This window comes from Dysidea avara, chromosome 6 (assembly GCF_963678975.1).
Source record: "Dysidea avara chromosome 6, odDysAvar1.4, whole genome shotgun sequence".
Taxonomy (NCBI): domain Eukaryota; kingdom Metazoa; phylum Porifera; class Demospongiae; order Dictyoceratida; family Dysideidae; genus Dysidea; species Dysidea avara.
In genome coordinates, this window is record NC_089277.1 from 18,621,217 (window position 1) to 18,642,735 (window position 21,519).

General features: G+C 36.0%; 2 protein-coding genes and 1 long non-coding RNA gene across 10 annotated transcripts in view; 1 reads left to right on the plus strand and 2 right to left on the minus strand.

The window, feature by feature from the left end:
• Positions 1-1,142: 1,142 nt before the first annotated feature.
• LOC136257470 (uncharacterized) lies at positions 1,143-2,164 on the minus strand. Its single transcript, XM_066050690.1, has 3 exons — positions 1,981-2,164; positions 1,646-1,879; positions 1,143-1,540 (listed from the first exon to the last, which is right to left on the minus strand). Exons 1-3 carry the CDS (start codon positions 2,140-2,142, stop codon positions 1,340-1,342), a joined length of 597 nt encoding a protein of 198 aa, XP_065906762.1. The 5' UTR covers positions 2,143-2,164; the 3' UTR covers positions 1,143-1,339.
• Positions 2,165-4,930: 2,766 nt separating this feature from the next.
• LOC136258045 (uncharacterized) lies at positions 4,931-7,822 on the minus strand. Its single transcript, XR_010702527.1, has 3 exons — positions 7,712-7,822; positions 5,090-5,160; positions 4,931-5,041 (listed from the first exon to the last, which is right to left on the minus strand). It is a non-coding gene; the product is annotated as an uncharacterized lncRNA (long non-coding RNA).
• A 2,989-nt stretch (positions 7,823-10,811) lies between these two features.
• Positions 10,812-21,519, plus strand: part of LOC136258396 (protein mono-ADP-ribosyltransferase PARP4-like) — a 44,361-nt gene continuing 33,653 nt past the window's right edge. For 5 of the 8 annotated variants that reach the window (XM_066051703.1, XM_066051707.1, XM_066051704.1 and 2 more), the window contains exons 1-5: positions 10,813-10,977; positions 12,249-12,447; positions 13,997-14,072; positions 14,120-14,207; positions 15,551-15,679. In XM_066051703.1, the coding sequence (XP_065907775.1) occupies positions 10,849-10,977; positions 12,249-12,447; positions 13,997-14,072; positions 14,120-14,207; positions 15,551-15,679 (621 nt within the window). In that variant the 5' untranslated portion in view covers positions 10,813-10,848. Of the gene's footprint in view, positions 10,978-11,782; positions 12,038-12,248; positions 12,448-13,996; positions 14,073-14,119; positions 14,208-15,550; positions 15,680-21,519 lie in introns of those variants that run through there. The other 3 variants (XM_066051711.1, XM_066051709.1, XM_066051710.1) reach the window with 3 other exon arrangements.

Genomic DNA, 21,519 nt, shown 5'->3' on the forward strand with positions numbered 1-21,519 from the left:
GCTTACCATATTTGAAAATTTTGATTTAAGAAAAAAATTGATGAATCCCCACATTAATTTATCAACTCCTTATTTGTCAAAATTGATAAGTACTTAACGACCTGGCTGTGCTTTTTTTTCAATGTTTAATTTTGTCAGTGTGGATTCATCAGCTTTTTCTTCCTCTCCAGTGTTGGGGCAACAATTACTTTTTGAAAGTAGCTCATTTACGTAGCTACTATTACTTGCAACTAAAACTATTTAATTACAGTTACATATTACCCATAAAAATAATAAAGTAACTATAACAATATTACATTATGTGTCCACAGCTTAAGAACGTGTGCAACTATATATATATCATGTGACATGACTGCATGCATTCGGTTGGAATCTTGGTTAGGCCCCTATTCGGTGATTATTAGTTTCTCATCCAGCCTTTCTAATTATTATGATGCGGGCGGGAGGGTATTACCATTATACCATTATTTTATAATATTAACACTCTGATGTACAGACCTTGTCCAAATTGTCTTTCTTACTTACTACAAACATTTCCTTCACCAGCTGATTCTACTTTTCGTGATCGCCAGCTGTTTTTCGACAGTCAGCGGAAAGTCTGCTTTGATGAAGTCGATAGAGCACGATTGCAATTGGCACTGCAGCAATTTGCTAAGGAAAACAACAGTTCTCCTGGTGATATATAGCGCATTGTAGCGTTCATCAACAAAAATTATAACAGTTTGGTATCACGTGTTCTTCTGAGCATGCGCAGAGTAAATAATGGCTTACCATGCGGTAGCTTAAGAAGGATGCGGGCGGTGGATGAGAAACTAATAATCACCAAATAGGGGCCTTATATTGTATTCAAGAGAAAGAAATTTGTCAATAAGCTTCATTTATTAACTCAAGGTGGTGTTCATTACTTCATTGTGACTAGGCGTTACTCAGTGGATTAGTAACTTCGTTAATTACATTCGTTAGGCAGTAAATTCATTACTTAAGTAACATGTTACATTCTTAAGTAAAGTAACTTGAGTTACATTACTAGCTTTATGGCATATTCCGTTATATTAGTTACCATGAATAGTAATAATAGCTATTACGTAATGCGTTACCCTAACATTGGGTACCTCATGCATGCTACCTCACAGGTCCTCTGTTTCTGGTTGAACATAATGAATGAATACATATGAATTAGTTGTTCTACTCTCATAGGCTATACAGTGCTTGTATGGAAATAGTATACATAATTTAATATCACGATGATAAATTCATATAATAATTATGCTATATAATCTCAATTATGCAGGGTACAGCAGTGTAAACAGTACATGATTTGATAAGCATACTGAATAAATCAGTAGTTGTTTTTAATACTCAATATTGTGTTCATGACACTGAGCGTATCCTTTGCCAGCTTGTTAGCCAGTATTTCTGACTTCTGCCATTCATCGTCTTCGTCTACTGTCACAGTATTGTTAGTTAGTATTTCATTATCAAAGATATGATCATATTGATCAGCAGAAAATTCAATACAAGTGTATCCAGCTGTAGCAATCTGTATGGAGATATACACTGTTAATATACATTAAGTGTAAGCTATAGATGTGCTATTTCACTATTAGTGTATAGTCATACACAATCATGTACAATGCTTTCTTGCCTGTATTTCTTGTAGTGTTGCAGCTGCAGTCTCTAAGGATGACAAGATGAAAACAACCTTTCCAAAAAATACATCTGATTCGTTTTCAGGAGGTGATTTGACATCTTCACTAAATAGATGCTGCTGTATGTGTGTCTTCAGTGCCATAACAGATGTGTGGGTCTTGCATGTGAAATTGAACAAGTGCAACATCGTGGCCACTGCTCCTTCAGTGTTGTCCTCTTGAGTCATATCCTGAATCAAAAAAATAATTGTTGATTGTTGCACACATACAATACTATAATAGCTGTATAGGCTAGTAAATATACATTTCTACTATAATTTTGAGTGTTTACCTTTAACGTTATCAGCCCATTGGTAAAGTCCGTTATCAAATTTTTTTCTGAGGCTGCAGCGTTCCTTGCTTGTCGTATATCACGAGTGCTAATCGGATGCCCTTGTATACTAACCCAATAGAGGTTTACTAGAAGTATTAGGACAAGGCTTGTCATCTTCATTCTTCTCCTCTTTTAGTTGCAATCAATCTTCAGTTTTGACTGCAGTTCCTTATCTCTGCTGCTTTTATTAAGGTTTTGTGATACCTTTCAAATGCTATGACTTTTAGGTAATACAATATGCAGTATAAATGGGATGTATTCCCACACTGACTTGATGACATCATTCTTTATACAGTTCAGGTCGTTTTCTTGGAATGCCAACAAAAAAAAACAGTAACATGTAGCATTATCCCCTATTGAGTTTAGGACAGTAAAATATCATATGTACATGTACAATACTGTCTACTTTGGTTGCCTTTGGAACAAAATTTCCTGACCTTATGCATACTATTAATTGCTGCATTAGGCAGTCACTTCATGTACAAATGACATGTACACATTTTGGGATTGTTGCAAAGACCAGTTCAGACAGCTGTGCAATGCGAGGTGCAATGTATATTTGGATTGTTTTCTAGAAAAAGTGTAACTATAATATGAAACTGTTGTACCCTTTAAACTTTTAATCATACAGTGTCAGATTGTAAAAGCCGGTTTACTTAATAAATTTCAGTGTTACTATTCTGACTATTAGCACATGGTATATATCAGCAAGAGTTCAGTAGTAAGACTTACTAATATTATGACTGAACTCTTGATATTAGTAAACACTAAGGTGAATTATTGAAGTGAACACAGTGAGGGAAACACAATGGAGTCTGATTTGTGTGCATGGTACCAAGAAGACACAGCTAGCTATGTAATAAGAGAGTAGTATGCGGCCTTTCCGCTATTATTAACTCTTGCTAGTACTATATGAAACACTGTTGGTGGAAATTTTGGCCTCATCCAGGTGATTTTGAAAACTTGAGTTGTCAAACATACACTGTTGGTGGAAGCCGGTTTTAACCACATCCACTTAGGTGATTTCAAAAACTTGAGTTGTCAAATATGTCACAAACATCTGTTGTTTAAAGATGGGACGGTATAATTTTAGATGCCGAATACATGATGGTCTGCTTCTATGGATACAAAGTGCATGCATGAATTTTAGCTTTACAATTGATGTAATGTTTCCTCAACTTACTCTGTAGATAATAGCAAAGTCATGCATGAGAAATGTGATTGGATACATTGTCGCTTTTAACATTGTACGTATATACATACAGTATATGTACAAATAATAGATGGTTTACTGAAGTACAATTAATGCATATTAAACTTATGATCTTATGATTAGATCATGAACCACATAGCTATTCACAAACAAACAGTACTGATAGTGAAACCTCTCTGAAGTAGGTGCATATACAGACAAATCCTTAATAGGCATAGGCAACTGCATGACGACTGTTAAACTTTCCTTTGGGGAATTTGTATAGACTAAATACAGGTGGCTACCAGTACCAGCGCTACTTCATGAAGTCTTATTTGCTGAATTGTCAAGTCACTCGGGAGTGTATACTGTTGCAGACAGTAACTGAAAGAAGTGTTTGATTTACATGAGTGTCAGTTATTCGTAGTTTTACACAAGCTTGAGCACATTTCTAATATTCTATAAGGACAACTTTCAGTGCTTGTGCATGGGTTACATCTAGGATGAATCGATCCACTCTGTATGTTATTATAATCACAAATTTGATTAAGTGTGCTATATAAACATGTTTGAATGTGCATTGCACACATGCTGATTAAATTATGTGATAGTTGCAATACTGTATATTTTATTGTCATGCACTTGCTCCACATTGGAATGCACACTTAATGCAGTGATTTAGGATGTTTATGTCAGATGTAATGAACTGATCAAGATTCCATAGCCCATAGGCACCTAGTTGCAGCAACTAATGTGACCAGATCTGTGAAAATGAGCCTTATAGCTTTCCCAAATTCCTATGTGTTCAACATAATCGTTTTCATATTACACTCATAGTAGTATGTTATGAGTATAATGTGACTAAATTTCAACCTTGTACTTTATTCACAAATCAAGATATGAATTGCAAGGTACAGTCGGGCAATTGAAAAGTCATTAAGACCTTTTTTCACAAATCTGATCACAGATTTATCTGCATGTCCTGGAACTGATATCAGCTGTAGTTTATGCAGCTTATTTCCTTCAAACCTTCCTATCTCTAGTTAAATGAAAATTGGGAAAATCTAAATCTGGACATTTATAGTCTTGCAATAATTCCATCAGTCCTTCATGTAAAATAGACTGGCGAAAAAAAACCTTTCCACATCACGTTTCCATTGTTTGTGGCCTAGTGCACTTGTCTATATAGTTTAACTTCATTTCAAGACTTATGTGTTTTACTCACCATCTTTTTCTTTTGCTCACTGTCCCGTAGAGGGTTAAAACTTGATTGAAGCTGGGATTATCTCCAGACAGGCATAGTGACAGTATGTCATGTATTGTGGTATGCCAGCTAATGTGCATGTATTGTACTGGCATTTTGCAATACATTGTTATAGCCAACCTGTAGTGACCATTGGTGTGTTCTCAATTTCTAATGTATAGATCTACACAGCTGATGTTCAAATGGAAGTTGTTTATTTATGCAGTGTACTGTATAGAGTTTTGTCTGCTTAGAGTGTTTGTTCAATAATGGCACACACGTTGCAATCAACACATTCACACATATCAATAGGAAGTTTATAAACATCAAATCTGATTCAAACAATGGTTCACTTGAATTGACATACAGTAATTATGCAATAATGATAAACAAATGATGTATGATACAAGAGGGTAAAGTTTTCAGTACTTCACCTTGTGCATCCACTTAGCAATATCTTATCAAAACACTACCTTGGTAACATCAGTTACATCATGCACTTTGTGGGTTGACAAAAAGTGGTTATGGCTTCATCAGCATTGTGAATATAGTTCATCATTGAGCACAATATCCTGTATAGCGGCCTATAATGTGTGACATGTAAGGAGATATTATTATTATTATGTACTAACTTCCCAAGAAATCCGAAACCTCTGATGGGTTGTATAGTTGTCTGGCTAGGTTCTTGTGTTTGTGTTATCTTCTAGGAAGAATGATATGCCTTATATACAGTTTTTTGTGTACTTGGACCCAAACATAGATCAAGTACAGCAGTATGAAAAGCTTAGAAACTACATACAAAACTTCAGTAAACTGACTGCTTAGAGTCACATACATACAAACACATGCACTATATACCAGATTCCATCACACAATGACTGCATGGGTCTACAAGAATGTGGGGTATGTGGAATTTCAGAATACATTGGGTTATATCATTGATATTAGCTCATTGTTTTGAAAGCAACAGCTAGCTATATGTAACTATTATAGTGTGTAGCTAGGAAGTTAAAAACAGAATCAAAGAGAGAAGTATTCCATAGGAAAATTTTGTAGTTATATATAACAGACACCTAAAAGTGCATATTAGGTGATCAGATATGTGGAATATAATTACGTTACGTGTATCTAAAATATCAAACTGTATAATATATAATGTATATAGTGTAAAGCTATTACTGTATAGATTACTGACTTATACAGACTATAAATTGTTTAGTGATGATAAACAAAACTTGGAAGGATTAACTGTTCCCTACTGAGACGCAGGTCTTCATATCATAGCTACTTATGCAAACAGCAAGCATATATGATCCCTCTCAAGGTTATAGGCATATGTTTTCTTGTCAGTCTTACAGAAATTATAGGAATTGTGTCAGTTGTGTATATGCGTCACGTAAATCTGATTTTATAGAGTAACAATAAATCTTTTCAAAGTCATGATCAGCCGGTATCTTGGCTTGACACATAAAAGGTTCATGATTTCAGGTTCATACGTCCATTTAAATGTAAGACCATGTATACTAGGACAGCTCTGTTCAACAAAACAAATAAATGTAGCTATATGATGTGCAAGGGTATTTCCTTAAGACATTTGTGCAGTTAGTTCTGCTACATTATTTTTACATCAGCAAACTGCTTCTGATGCATAATCTAGTAACATATTTAATGGGTTATGTATAAACAAAGGAAGGAAGCTGTATAATTATTATGCAGAATCACGTAATGAAGGAAGCGTTTAGTTCAATTTTAAGTCATTGCATCCTGACCAGCCGGCACAAGCACATTTCCAAGTACTACATACATGTATAGTGACATGTATACCGGTACAGGGTTTTCACTTAATTGCAATTCCAATCTTATAACCCTTTGTAGAACAACTTTTCATTTGCCACTCATTTTTTTAAAATAAAAAAAACACGCTTTTTGGTATTTCTCCAGATTGCAAAAGCACAAGAATCAGAAGAAGTTTCTTTTACAAGTATTTATTACAAATAACATTAAAAGACAGAAGATTATTGAATTATAATTTTTCTGTAAACAGACAGTAACAATAATTATTTGCGGACCAGCGTATGACGTGACTTCATTGTGTGGGTGAAAGGGACATAATTATATGTACATCTTTTCTATCTCTGCAGCAATGCAGTAGATCTCAGGTGTGTGTGAAAAATTTGTATGGTCTGTAATAATATCATCATCAATCATGGCCAATGGGAAAATATCACATTGTCCAAAAAGTTTGTCAGCAGAAGTATGTAAGCACATATATAGTGACTTAAGTGTATCCTTCAAGTTACCAATAATGAGGTATCAGCCCACACCATGTTGGTAAAAGTTACATCACATTGCATGGGTAAGCCATGCATCAGTAGCTGTGGACTTCATTAGATTTACATCCACTACTGTATAAGCTTTGATTTCGCATTACTAGTTGTGTGAAAAATGAAAACGTATGTATGCACAGTAGAAATTTTAATTTTTAACTATATTATATATATATATATATACCATTTAGGACACTTTACTCAAAGATTTTCGCCTAGGCTAGTGGTAAACACCTCATACAGGCTCTGCCTTCTGTGTTTTCCCTCCAGTGCTTAACTGGCAAAGTTTATAATAAATAAATACCAGCAATAATTTCATGCTCAATAGGAATCAAAAAAGCTCAGGCTATAAACTATTATTTTAATGACAATTAAGTTATAAAACTATATTGCTGCATCTGTTTCATTTAACTGGGTCCTTTGTCAGTAAAACCACTTTACAAGTCTGAAGTCTCTGTTACAACATAATACACCCATGCATATTTCAAAACAGGAAAACTATATATACTTTCACAGAAGGTAAGTATCCCTTTCACAGAATATCACCCATCCTTTCTCTGACAAAGTGAATACCATAGCTCATGTATTTTACTTCAGACAGAAAACTATCAGTTTCCTACTACAAGGTATCCACAAAAAGAGATATGCTAAATTAGGTACAAAGGCTATGAACCCTATAGTCACATGTATATACATTGCTGGAGAGAGAGAGACACACACACACACACAGACAAAGAGAGAGACACACAGAGAGAATAGACACAGAGAGAGACAGACAGAGAGACAGAGAGAGAAAGAGAGAGAGAGACACACAGAGAGATAGAGAGACAGAGGCAGAGACAGAGACACAGAGAGAGAGAGAGAGAGAGAGACAGAAAGATAGAGACATAGAGAGACAGAGAGCAATGGTGGTATGTGCATGCATACTTTGTGCATATTGGGTGATCTTTGCTGGTACAAAAAGATAACCCTTCAACCTTGTCGTGTACTACTTGAAAGCAAGTCAGTCAAAGGTCGGCATAAAACCTTCACCATTAATTTTAGTGAAAACATTGCTGCCATAAATAATAATTTATGATCACCATCTTGAACACTTCACTACACAGTGTTGTGTTATGTCATAGACATGCGTGTATGCAGCTGTTTGCAGCACTTCATTTATCATTACATAGCTACACTTGAATCATGTACAGATTTTAGGATGTGCTGACTCACTCCAATAACTAATTATCAACTTGATGCATATAACTATATATTCATAGGATTCACTATTAGGCCACTTATTGTTAATTTTATGTTTCAGATCCCCTGCCTGTATTGTTATGTTTTACCGTCTAAATTTGTTCATTATTAAGAATTTTCATCATTGTTTCATCATCTCAACGTTTATATTGTTGAAGTCATAAACAAACTTGCTTACATTATAGCTAGGAAGGATAGATACTAATCCCAATAGACTTTAATTAAGCCTTTCAGTATAATGTAAACTAAAAGATCGAGATACTCTAATAGAGCATATAACTAACTCTAATAAAACAGTCAGGTGCATGAAAGATTAATGGATAATGAGCCACCTGCCCAATCAGTCAGTCACGATTTAAATTTTAGAGATATAATGCAATTTACAAATATAGAAAAGACACGTGTTTGTTCAGTTATCAGGATAATTATTATGACTGATTTCTACATAACACCAACTTTTAAGCAAATGTCACTACGTTTAACAATTCATTTGATGTGAGATATTTTTATAAAGTAGCAGTTTTACACAATGTCTATATACATGTCAAAGAGAAGCCAGTATACACAATTTGTAGGGATATAGCTACAGCTAAGTATAGCAGCGGCGATTACTTACTTCTTAGTACCTATATAATTGACAAGGCTATTGCAACAAAAGTGGTCTTATTGTTAGTGAAGCATGCAGGTCAGAGGTTTCACCGTATTTTACATGTGTGTGTGTGTGTGTGCATGTGTGTGTGTGTGTGTGTGTGTGTGTGTGTGTGTATGCGCTATATTATGGTAGTAAAGACAACACATATAGCTTATGCGAAACCCATACATAGTCTATAGACTTGTGTAAATGTCGCACATAAACAGTGCTGTAGTATCACTCACAAAAGATAAAGAGCAGCATAATTATATTCTCTTCTGAACAACATACAGTATATATCTGACTTTCAGAAAAAGGTTTAGATGAGTAAACTTGTGCTAGTACTAAAACAATCATGGTGGAAGTTTTGGCCACATCCACTTAGATTTCAAAAACTTGAGTTGTAACCATAGCTACAAACATGACGCAAACCGTCATCTGTTGTTGAGATTCCAAATAATGATGGTCTGCTTCTATGGATACAAAGTGCATGCATGAATTTTAGCTTTACAATTGATGTAACGTTTCCTCAACTTACTCTGTAGATAATAGCAAAGTCATGCATGAGAAATGTGATTGCTGGGATATCATATAGCTACGTTATCACTTTTAGCTATCAGCCGGTAATCTCAGTTGAATTCTCAATTATGATTATAATTATGATTAAATGCGGGTAAAGGCAAAGCCTGTATACCCGATCAATGCATTATACAAAAGTAAATCTAAAATCTAATAAATGATTATCTAACAGCAATTTAAAAGTGTTAATTGAAGTACTTTCTACAACAGAGGTAGGTAAACTGTTTCAATCATTAATCACTCTGTTCATAAAGTAATTAGATCTACATAATAATCTTGAATTTTGCTTGAACAATTTAAACTGGTGTCCCCTGGTAGTAGTAGTGGAGTAGGTGTATAGAATAGTAAAGTCAGAGCTGAAGTAGTTGTTAAGAATTTTGTATAGAAAAATTAAATCATCCATCTGCATGGCGTCTAAACAACAGTGATGGTAAGGATAGAATTGACAGCCTCTCAGTATAGGATTTGTCATGTAATGATGGGAGGAGACGGGTAGCTCGACGTTGTACTTTTTCAACCTTTCTCTGATCGAGGGTACATAGTGGTCCCCAAATGGCCTTACCGTATTCCATGATGGGTTGAACTAGTGTGGTAAACAACTTAGACAACATACCCGAGTCGAGATATTCAAAAGATTTCTTGATCATGCAAAGTATTCGATTAGCTTTGGTTGTAACTTTAGTGGCATGCTCATGAAACTTAAGCTTGTCATCAAAGAGAATTCCGAGATCATTTTGTGGGATGTAACTGTGTCAACTCAAGTTGTTTTTATCCTTGATTGAAATATTTAGACCTTCTACTGTCTAGTGTATTGCAAAATCCGAGATCATTTTGTGGGATGTAGCTAAATACCAGCAACTATAAATTTCGATTACTTGAGCTCAAAATTTTGCCTTTAATGTATGTTTTGGACATCTGTGACATAATGTTTTTTATCAAAAGCCTTAAAGCCCCTACAAATGCATTTAATATCACTGACTATATTAAATTCACTTCAAGAAACACACGATCAGGATCTAACTATAAACTGCAACACATAAGAAATACTAATGTTTCCAGGAGCAACTTCTATTTCAACAATCTTCCTCGTATATGGAATGTTTTACCAATAATAGATTACAATCTTAGCCTACCTACTATCAAGTACAAACTTTCTATGGAATCATTTTGAACTAAATTTTGATCCTGACAATGCATGCACTTTTTCTTTTGTTTGTCCCTGTTGTAATTGTAATAAGTCCCCCAAACCTCCCAACTTTGATCACCTGTAACCCTTGCTTTAAATGAGTTTTATATAATATAAGTAACTATAACTCATCTTAATAACTACTTACTCCTGGACACTGGCACTGGATGCCAGTGGACCTTCAGCATACACTAGATTTTAAGGACTGCACTTCAGTTTGTTCGACTATACTCTTAATCTCGCTCTTAATTTTATGTCACATTATTAAATCAATAAATTGATTCCGCTCGATTGATTCTTACACTATCTTCCTTCCATTCGTGAGAATCTTAGACATTTTCGTTTTTTAACTAACCAACTTCGTGATGCTTATAAGCGCGTATGCAAATAATTGCGAGATTGCACATCCCGGGTCAGAAATTTTCGATGGGGATTTTTAAGAGATGTCAGATCACCTTGGAGTTCGATTCAACTGTTAATTTCAAGTTCAAAACAGCACTGAAGAAAAAGATCATAGACAACGATGGGATAGTATCGTTTATCGTCACTAAAAGGGTAAATAACAGTATACTAGTATAGTTAATCGCTCTTAAGATGACTGCACAAGGAATTTTATTAGGTTGGCGAGTATGTTGGCCATATGCAAAGACTTAATTAGGGGTGTGGCTCTCCTTATTTTTATACGAAAACAGTAAGTGGTTCAAGTAATGTGCAGAAAGAACAGCATTTTGTATGCAAATTTACAAATCTGAAAGAAGGCTCAAATAAGGAGAGCCACACCCCTAATTAATTCCTTGCATGTGGCCAACATACTGACCAACAATAAACTGCCTGGCCATCATCTTAACCATAGATAATAATTAAAACAGTGTAGGTGGGCGGTAATTTAGACAATGACATTCAGAGAATGCTTTGATATTTGCTGGCAAAGTATGTAGGGTTTTTATTCTGGCAAAAGACCTGTACACAGAGCCACAAATTTTGACAAACATGCAAACTGCATGCTTTGTGGGTTACTAACAAAATTTCAGTTACAGGAGCCATTGTCTAACGAAACATGCATTGCTAGGATTCTTCAGTAGATAAACACCCCTCAGGAATCATGTAATAATCTCTTAAAAATGACAATAGACTGTTTACTATGATGAAACCACTTCGTAAGTGAGCCTTCAAAATGACAATAGACTGTTTACTATGATGAAACCACTTCATAAGTGAGCCTTCAAAATGACAATAGACTGTTTACTATGATGAAACCACTTCGTAAGTGAGCCTTCAAAATGACAATAGACTGTTTACCAGCTAACAACATGCAGACTAGCTACACGTAGTTTTAAAGGATTTGATAAGTGGAGCAGATGACAGCAAAGCACCAGCAATAAAGTAACCCGGTTTGAATTTGTATAAAATGCCTCCAAGTAACAGTGATAGAATGACGAATGACTGAGTATTGTATGAGAAGGAAATCTCTCTTTTAAATTTAGATTTCTAAGTTCTTACAACAGGAACTCTACAGACCATTTAGTTTGGCAGCACAAAGTAGTGAGTACAACACAACAGTTTATGGCAACAGTAGTAAGGTTATGTTCATCTCTAGAGATCTACAGAGAGGATAGTAAGCACTCTTGAAAGTTGTTAATAGTACAAGATTGAAATACTCTAATAGAGCAGTCAAGTATACTCTAATGGAGCAGTATATAAATGTCCATGTATTGAATTTTCATCTCCATTGGGGAAAGAACATTATAGAATGTTGTTATAGAATGTTATTGTTGTTGTTACAATGTTAACCTGTGTGCATAATTAATATAATCTGTGTCCCACAGACGACACATTTGGTGGTTAACAATGCTGAGAAGAGTTCTGAGTCATACAAAGGTCGTATGGCACAGAAGTATGGGATTCCTATTGTGTCGACCAGTTTTGTTGATGATAGTATTGAGAAGGGAGAGTTACTGGAACCAGATGATTTCCTGGTAGTTGGGAAAACTGCTGCTGAACAATTTCAAACTGGAAAAATCATCGGTAATGCTATTTATTCTACAATTTATAAATACAACACAGCATATATGTACATGCATAGAGGTAGGACAAGCTCACATGCATTGGTAATAGAATGACACAGTTTCCAAAGTTGTAGCTACCAAAAGAATCACTGATTTTAGTAATATGTACTACAAATGTGATTATAGTAGATCATGGCTGTTATCTATTGTCAATAGTGACTCATTGCCATAAGTCTAGTTAATGTTTTTGAAAGCTCATACTATTTGCTATTGTATAGGAATTTCCCTGTCTCTTGATGTGTGTACATATGCGTGCTTACATGTGTGCATAGTATGTGTATTTGCCCATGTGTGATCATTAGTATACTAGTGCAATGTATGCATTTAGTAGGTTCCAGCAATAAAATGTAGTGAAAAGATATTATATATATGAATGATGGTAGTTATGTGGGAAATCCCTACGTTGGCATGTTACCACCATCTGTTCAATGCCAAAGCAGCCACATACTTAGCTACAATCATTTATATCTCTTGTTTCACTATTGGAACCTTTAAATAATAATTTTAATTGCACTAGTTTATTAACTTTTTTTGTTATAGTACAGCTATGTGGCTGTGACTGCTTTATTAGAGTATCTTGATCTTGTTGCTGAGTTAGCTATATGGGGGCAGCAGCTGATTGTAGCTAGATCATTAAGGAACATGGTCATTGAGCTCTAATCATTAAGGGAATGGCGGATCACCAGATCACCAACATGATCAATTTAAGTGCAGCTATGCACTCTTAAGTGCTTCAAATAGTTTTGTGGCATGTAACTATGCTCCCTACTACACTCTGCTAAAGAAAGTGCTGATATGGACCTTGGTATGGTTTCCTTACATGAAGAAGAAGATGACGGTGTAATTGAAGATGAAAGGAACGGCAAAACACAGAAGACAGGCACTTGTTGGAACCAGAAAAGACAAATTCCACCCGTGAGTTTGCTATAATGGCATGCACTGCTTTGTTTGGTCTCTAGCTTCACAGCTGCAGTCAGGCAGGTACGTAGGAAGACCAACAATTGGTTTTAAAAATGTCAATATCTGGTCGTCTGTAACTTTTGGTGGACGAAATGCATAAGACTATCCATAAAAATGGTTTTCCTCATGTATGATATTTCTATGATGGTTTTTAGAGAGAGCATTTTGGGCGGCATCCATACAGTAATAATAATGAGCTTATCTAACAGTTTACTGTGTATAGTGTAGTAAGCTGACCTGCTATTTAAGCTGACCACTGTGATAACTACAAAGGTGTCTTCTTTTACAAAGTAACCTACCTAATTCCTAATAAGGATAAAGAAACTTTGACTCATGATGACCCGGAAATGGGTAGGCCTTGCTGTGGTACCATATAGCCTTGTTGTTAGTGCATTGTTCACGAAATACTTTAATAAAACAATCTCTACACTCTAATGAAGCACTCATCAGCTATATAGACAAATATCCTATCAAACTCCTTGAAACATATACGTGTGTATTGATGCATGTACATGTACATTCTACGTATTATGCTTTCTTTGCAACAGCTTCTCAACAAGACAAGGAGAATTCAGACAAGAAGAAGAAGAGACAAAAGTCCACCATATCACTAAACCAACTAAAGTACAGTTATGATATAATAACATGTTGTACTGTTATTAACACTATAGACCACTATCATGGCCACACTCCACTGATAATAGTCTAGTTGAGTTTGATGAAGACAACTATGAAGTGGCTAGATATGTCTTCCTCAAAGTAAGGTCTTAGATTAGAATACAAGTTATTAAGGTATAATTACTGTAGAATAGTTGCAAGTGTATCAATCCACAAAAATTATGAGCAAAATTTAAATAGACTTACTGTAGTTGAAATTTGCTAAATACTCTAATAGAGCAGTCAGCAAACACTAATAATTTTTATAGTGGCCACCTGTGCTTATCACATTGATAAAGCTACAAAATTATATTATTTTGCTTTAACATGGAAAAGATAGAAGTTTGTCATATGTAGCGTAAGTGACCGATTATCGAACAAGGTTTATACTTTACTTCATAAATATCTCGAAGAAAGTAGTATCAACTTGGAATTTTCACCAGGAGGTAGCGCCTTTCTTGTAGAATACCTCACGTAAGTTTGAGCAATAGTATCCGATTAGCGTCCGTGTTATGAGTGGATTTCTGCATTCCGTAAAATATGAATTATCGAACACCGATACCTATTATCGAACGCCCATTAATTTGCGTTAATCAATTATCGAACGTTTTGCACCTTTTCTACTGTGGTGATTTCAGTGCAACCTACACACTCTTAATTATTATACCAACGTGTTATCTGAAGTACAATGATACTGTAACTGAAGTATAGTTTTGATACAAACATGCACTTGTGAGTTACAACGGCAAATCATTTAGTTTAAAATGCGTACAGTGAAAAATCAGCACATTACGACCAATAACACATTCTTATTATCCTTGTTTACAACAACCCCTTCTGTACAGTCTTCGTGGATACATCTTTTACTCAGGAAAACGACAAACAGAGGCCCAATCCCGCTGCGAAAAGTCACGCTCGAGTTGTACTTCTTTCACGGCGATTCCTGTGTTCTTTTTCTTCATTTCTTCGTCAGTGGTGATGAGTATCAAGACTGCTGTGATGTCCACACATAAACTCTAAAGGATGGAAAGCTCATTAAGAATAGGCTACACTATTGGAATTCTCCATATAAACAGCTTACGAGTATGCGGAATAATATTGTAAACTTCCGAATACGTTACGTGATTTCAATGTTCGATAATAGGTACTGTTCGATAATAGGTACCGTTCGATAATAGGTACCGTTCGATAATAGGTACCGTTCGATAATAGGTACCGTTCGATAATAGGTACTGTTCGATAATAGGTACCGTTCGATAATAGGTCACTTACGCTAATATACTAGCTATGCTAATTGTCCTAAATTATAAATAATCTTATACCAGGCAATGTCTTTCTTCACGTCCATAGTACAACTACACTACACATGCATGTACTGTAAGTATGTAGATTGAAGTTTGCAGTTACTATCAATTACTATGTATATACAATGTGACACTTTGTAGAGGTTTGATAGTCATAGTCAGTTGACCACCTTCACCAGTCTGGAGATACATGTGGTAATGGGTCAAGATGACACATCATCACACTACAGGATATTCCTCCATAATGGAACAATGGAGAAGAAAGATAAGGTGATGATTGTTAAATACATACATACTATGTGTATCATCCAATGCTTGCTAAATTCACATTTTATAAATTTGAGTACTGTGATGTGCCACAACTTGTTTCTCTGTCAGACTTCGGATTTCCTTATGTTATCTTTTCGTAGAGGTTGTAATGTTTACATAGTAACACAGCACAGAAGAGAAATTATATGTTTTGTGGGGACAGTTAAACTACGTATGTACTATACATGTTGAGAAGATATATGCTTTATAACATGTTTATAAGCCATGTACATGCACACGTTCCATATAACTACATAGAAAAATGGTCTACTGAATGTAAAACTCTAGTTGATCAATAGGATAGCTCTGTATGCAAAGCCACTCCATGTGTACAACCTATATAGCTTCTACTTACAGTATATCACTTGATGTCATCTCATTTAACAAAGCTCATGGTTGGGTACAATTGGTACAACAGGCACTTCTGAAACAACTTGATCCATCCACAAGGGGGTTCACCAAATAGTGGGAAGTGCTGACTCCATCTCCTGATTCTACTAATAATTATTTCCTACTAAGGAAGGAGGAGTTCTTCCCCCAAGGAGTACACAGGCAGCTAGCAGTACTTGTTTGGTCGTCTAGTAGCAAGATTCACAGATGCTCAATGCTACATTTTTGTTAAGTAGAGAGTTATGTCTATGATGCTAGATATTGGAGTAGCACCTAAATTTTTGGGTATAAATATTTGCCAGGTCTGCAGTGTTCAAGATAAAATTTCCTTAAAGATGCTATGAAGTAGTAACATGTGGATTACACCCAAGACTCACAGTAAACGTTTAGGAAATGGTATATATGCATAAAAGCTCAAATTTAATGAGGTTTCTAATTATTGCACAAAGTAGACAAATTTTGATGGGAAGTATTTGCCAGATTTGCTGTCTTAAAGATAAAAACACTTAGCTTTGCGAAATGCAGAAAAAAATCTCAGACCAGATGGTGATTTGATCCACAGACAACTTGTAGTCTAGGCAAGTGTCTGAGGAGCCATACAGTCTGGGATCCAGGATTTTCTCTGCATTCAACCAGTACTTAATTAGCATCACAACTACTCATTTTTTAATTATACATACATCCACATGTACTCACATGATGCAACTACGGTACTAATACATGCATCACTGTACATGTAATACTGTAATACTGTACATGTAAGTACGTAAGCTAAAATATGTCATATGTGACTGGGTATGGGAAGCTGGTCTTATTTCCCATGACAACAGGTTTGAGTTTCAGCACAAGCACAAAGCTATATGAGTACACTATCAAATTTCACTGTCAAAGTCAGCCAGAGTTACAGTGTGTGGTCTGCTTCTGCCTTTTCCAAACTCAGCAGTGAGCCATACAAGCAGTTTGGAGCCTTGGTGGAACTCTGGAAAACCAGTATACAGCTCCGTGGTGTTGGATAAAACCTGTGCTATAAATTTCTTCCATTTTAGCCAGTCATCTACATCAACCATTTGCCCATCCTGACCACCCCTATTGCAGTGGCGGATGTAGAAATTTTCAGAGGAGCTTTCAGATTCCACTGAAATTCAGCCTAGCTGTAAGTAGAAGACCAAAAAAAAACAAACAAAGTCACAATCTGCTGTTGAATGCCGTAAATGTGATTTCAGAGGCAAAAGTATGAAGTTTCACCAGTAGAAAGTCCTACTATAACACACTATGTAAAACTTGTGGTGATTTTATCACCCACACGACGAGTCGTCAATAAATTTGGGGCACGCGCTATTTTCAGAGGGGGTTTCAGCTGAAACCATTGCAACCCCTGTATTCTGCCACTGTATTGTCGCCAGTGTATTGGGTAATACAGTCAGCTTCACAAAGAAAACTGTCTGCAATGGTGGATACTTGGCATAACTGTGGATGCTCTGTAAGGCAATAAAATGTGTGAAAATTTCAGTGGCGTGCTGATGTAGCCTCGACCATTGGAGAACTGCAATACTTAAATCAACATTTCTTGATACTTGCATATAGAGACAGTCACATGATTTAAGTGCAAATTCCTTGTAGATATGTCCATGATGCGTGTGTTGTACGTACTGCGACATGCCAACTTGAGAGGAAGTGATGTCGAACAGTGAAAAAATCAAGCCTTAGCCATAATTGAGTTACGCATGAGTCAGGCAGGTAGGGCGGGCGGGTGGGCATGCAGTTAGTTAGTCAGTCAGTAGCCTAAGATAATGGAAATTTTGTAACAATCTATTGGAAGCATTTAGGTCATAGTGAAGGCACATTTAGGCTTGGTTATACCTAACCAAGGTACCAAGATACTATATTATGAAGCTGGTTTTTGAGTGATTGTTTTGGCCATGTAGAAAGACCCAAACCCTGTGATCCCTAATATACAGTACGGTATGTATAATAACACACAAATACCCTATCAAAGCACATTCAATATTATGTTACTATGAAGCTGAGATATTGAGTTACTGTAGTGTGTAATTACAGAATCAAAACACCCTAAATTCCATGAGATTGTTTTATCAACCCAATGAACATGACACACAAGTACAGTACATACTCATCAAATCACAAGCATTACTATAGTGTGTTGTGTTGATTGAGTTTTATTCCACTGTAGGTGCACCAATATTGATATCAGTATCGGTATTGGTACCGATATCACGATATCAGTATCGGTGAAAAGTTGATTTATAAGGAGATATGAGCAGATATTACACATAAGTACATAGTTGTCCAAATTCTCCTATGGTTGATCTAGTAACACAATGGTTAAAGCATAAATCTGAAGTTGCGAAGGTTTTCATGATGGCCAGGGTTCAAATCCTGATTTGGTCACACATTTTTTTCTTTTTTACCACCTTTTTATCACAACCTTTTTCATAATTCTTTTTTTCCCCTTTACATAGGTTTTAGTGACCACCTTTTAAGCTTCACATTTTTTATTGTAGTGTCCATGCTGAAAACCTTTTATGTTCAGATATCGGTATCGGAATCGGTAACTTTTGTAGCCAATATATTGGTTATCAGTATATTAAAAAAATCTCCATATCGGTGCACCTCTACTGTCTACAAAGTTAATACTTGCAGTGTTTCTGCACATGCATATATAATGCTTTCCAATTGATACCTACCATTCTATACTACCTCTAGCACTGTGATACAGGCATCCTATATACACGGTACATAGCCTATATATACTTTCCCATGCTTGCTAGCTGTGATGTTTCTACACAAACATGTACAAATTATGTTCCTCCATTAACTCTATTTAACTTCCTCTGAGGTATTGAGTTGCTGTAGTGTGTAATTACAGAATCAAAATATCCTAAATTCCGTGAGATTGGTTTATCAACCCAACGATCATGACACACAAATATATACTCACCAAAGCACATGTACTATTGTATTAACATGTGCCCATCATTGACATGTATAGTTCACGGATGCACATCTCCCACATTGATTAATGTAGTATATTTGGTGTTTGCCTTGGAGCCAAATTGTTACATGGAATTCAACAGGCATGAAAAATCTTGTTTAGGATACAAAAGGTCTTTGTGGTAAAAGGTCGATAGATTCAACTCTGTTCTCATTAAAAATAACCAGTCCATGAGCTTAGCTATAATTACTTTGTGTGTGTGCTTCTCACATGGGCTTAAGTGTCCATACCTTTTTACCAGTAAGATATAACTGGTCCTGCCCCCAGGAGGATATACATACCTGCACAACTTACATATTATGTATCTGTTTGCTGCGCAGGTGTTCAATTGTCACTGGGCTATATAACATGACCATCTGTGGGATATACTTTTGTTTCTTTGTATGCGAGCTCTGTACGTAGTTGTTTATATCACATAAATTTATCTACTTTGATTATAAATTCTTTATTGACATGCGTGCATATTATGCACACATGCCAAAAATAGTAAAGAAATTTTGAATGCATGTGCAAGTTACAGTGTCTACTGAATGTACAACTCTAGTTGATCAATCAGGATAGCTCTCAGATCAAACTGCCACCAAGTACACAACCTAACTTCAATATCACTTGTTATAGTCTCACCCAACTCATTTAAAAACCATGGTTGGGTACGATTAGCACAACAGGTGCTTGTGATGCAACCAGATCCATCCCACAATGGGTCGTTTAAGTAATAAGTTGGCCTGGTGCTAATGCCAGTAGCTCCTGATTCACAGTAGTAATTGTTCCCAACAAAGGAAGGAGGAGATTGTCCACCAGGAGCACACGGACAATTGTGGATATGTGTTTGATTATCAGAGCGTCCAGCTGCATAAGTCCAAATATGTATACGCGAAGTGCCGTAAGTGATAGATAGACCATCAGCATATACACCGTTAATACCTTGTCCTCCTTCAAAGCTAGACGTTTCTCCTTTTTGATAACCTCTTGCTCTACCACACACTCTCTGGTAACTTGTTCCATTAGTGGAGAAATAAGCAGAGTAACAGCCCCAATTATTATTTGGTGAACGGCAGAAGCCAATACCAGAGTAATTACTCTTAACCCATCCAGTGGGACAATCAGTTCCTGCATTGATATTGATGTAAGCTATTCTTCTCCATTCTCCACCCATACCAGCACAATTGGAAATAATACCAGCAGCAATTTCTGTCATGTTACAAAATGTCCAGTAGTCATTATTAATACGATAATATCCTGACTTGTCACCAGTTTCAAGATTACCCATATAGATGTCCACACAAGATGATCCAGTGTAGTTCATCCCACAGTACACCCTGTCAGGGCCTTCAGTGATCCAGTAGTAACCAGGCCATTTGTGGCTCTCTGAATTCTTATTATAAATGTCCTCACAAGACTTACCAGGGTAGAATGGGGATTGAAACTGGTACTCAGTACACTGGTCATCAGCCATCACCAATTCCACAGTGAGGATCATTGCTACAGTATAGTACATTATTGTCAGCATGATGTTCGAAACAGTGCTGCTACCAAAAGTGTCATATGCCACTTAAGTAACTCTATTTTATATCATCAGGCTTCAGCATAGTTTAACTGCTGGTGGATTTTACACTCAATACCTGAACATGTTAAATAGTCAACAGTTAGATGAACAGGCTAATTGAAGAATTATGTCTTCTATATGCCACATGTATGTGGCTTCTGAGTAGCAACTTGACATTATCTATACTGCAGCTGCCTGAATATGTCCATGCATATAGTAGCACCTGTTAATGTCAACATATAAAAATGAGGACACATCGTTTGTTTGTTTGTTTTTATCTGCTTTACCAGTGAGGCACTGGAGGGTGAACACTGGAAGCAAAGCCTGTACGAGGTGTTTACTACGAGCCAGGGAACCTAAGCAAAAATTGTTGAATAAACTGAAACAAGACTAATACCTAGAAGGGGTTTGAAAAAATCCATCCCTAGCCTGACTTTGATCCGTAGTTATGTGATTAGACAGATATCCAAAGTTTTTTGGAATCTTAAGTAAGCATTGGGATCACTGTATAATAAGGCCACCCATCTAAGCCAGCCATTGTAGTAATCCCAAAATGCATGATTTGTGTACAAAATGACCTGCCTAATGTAGCCACCTGCCTAATAAGTCAGGAAATTTTGGCCCAAAAGTGACTAGAATAGACATTAATCCCAAATCAACTACAAGTTCTACTGTATATCATTTAATATTGTAACTACATGTCATAAGGATCACACCCAAGTTATAATTTTTTAATTAATACCCATCGTATAATCATTATACATGTCTCTGCTGTTTCTGTGACCTTAATTATATTAATAACTACAACTTTGTATTGTGCACCATAGGCCCTCAAAATTTGGTAGAGACATA

Excerpts from the sequence above, each read along its gene's own strand:
- LOC136257470 (XM_066050690.1), bottom strand. The coding sequence starts at position 2,142 with ATGAAGATGACAAGCCTTGTCCTAATACTTCTAGTAAACCTCTATTGG. Across the intron at positions 1,880-1,980 it reads ATGGGCTGATAACGTTAAAG|GATATGACTCAAGAGGACAA; the intron begins GTAAACACTCAA and ends TTTTTGATTCAG. Across the intron at positions 1,541-1,645 it reads CAACACTACAAGAAATACAG|ATTGCTACAGCTGGATACAC; the intron begins GCAAGAAAGCAT and ends ATCTCCATACAG.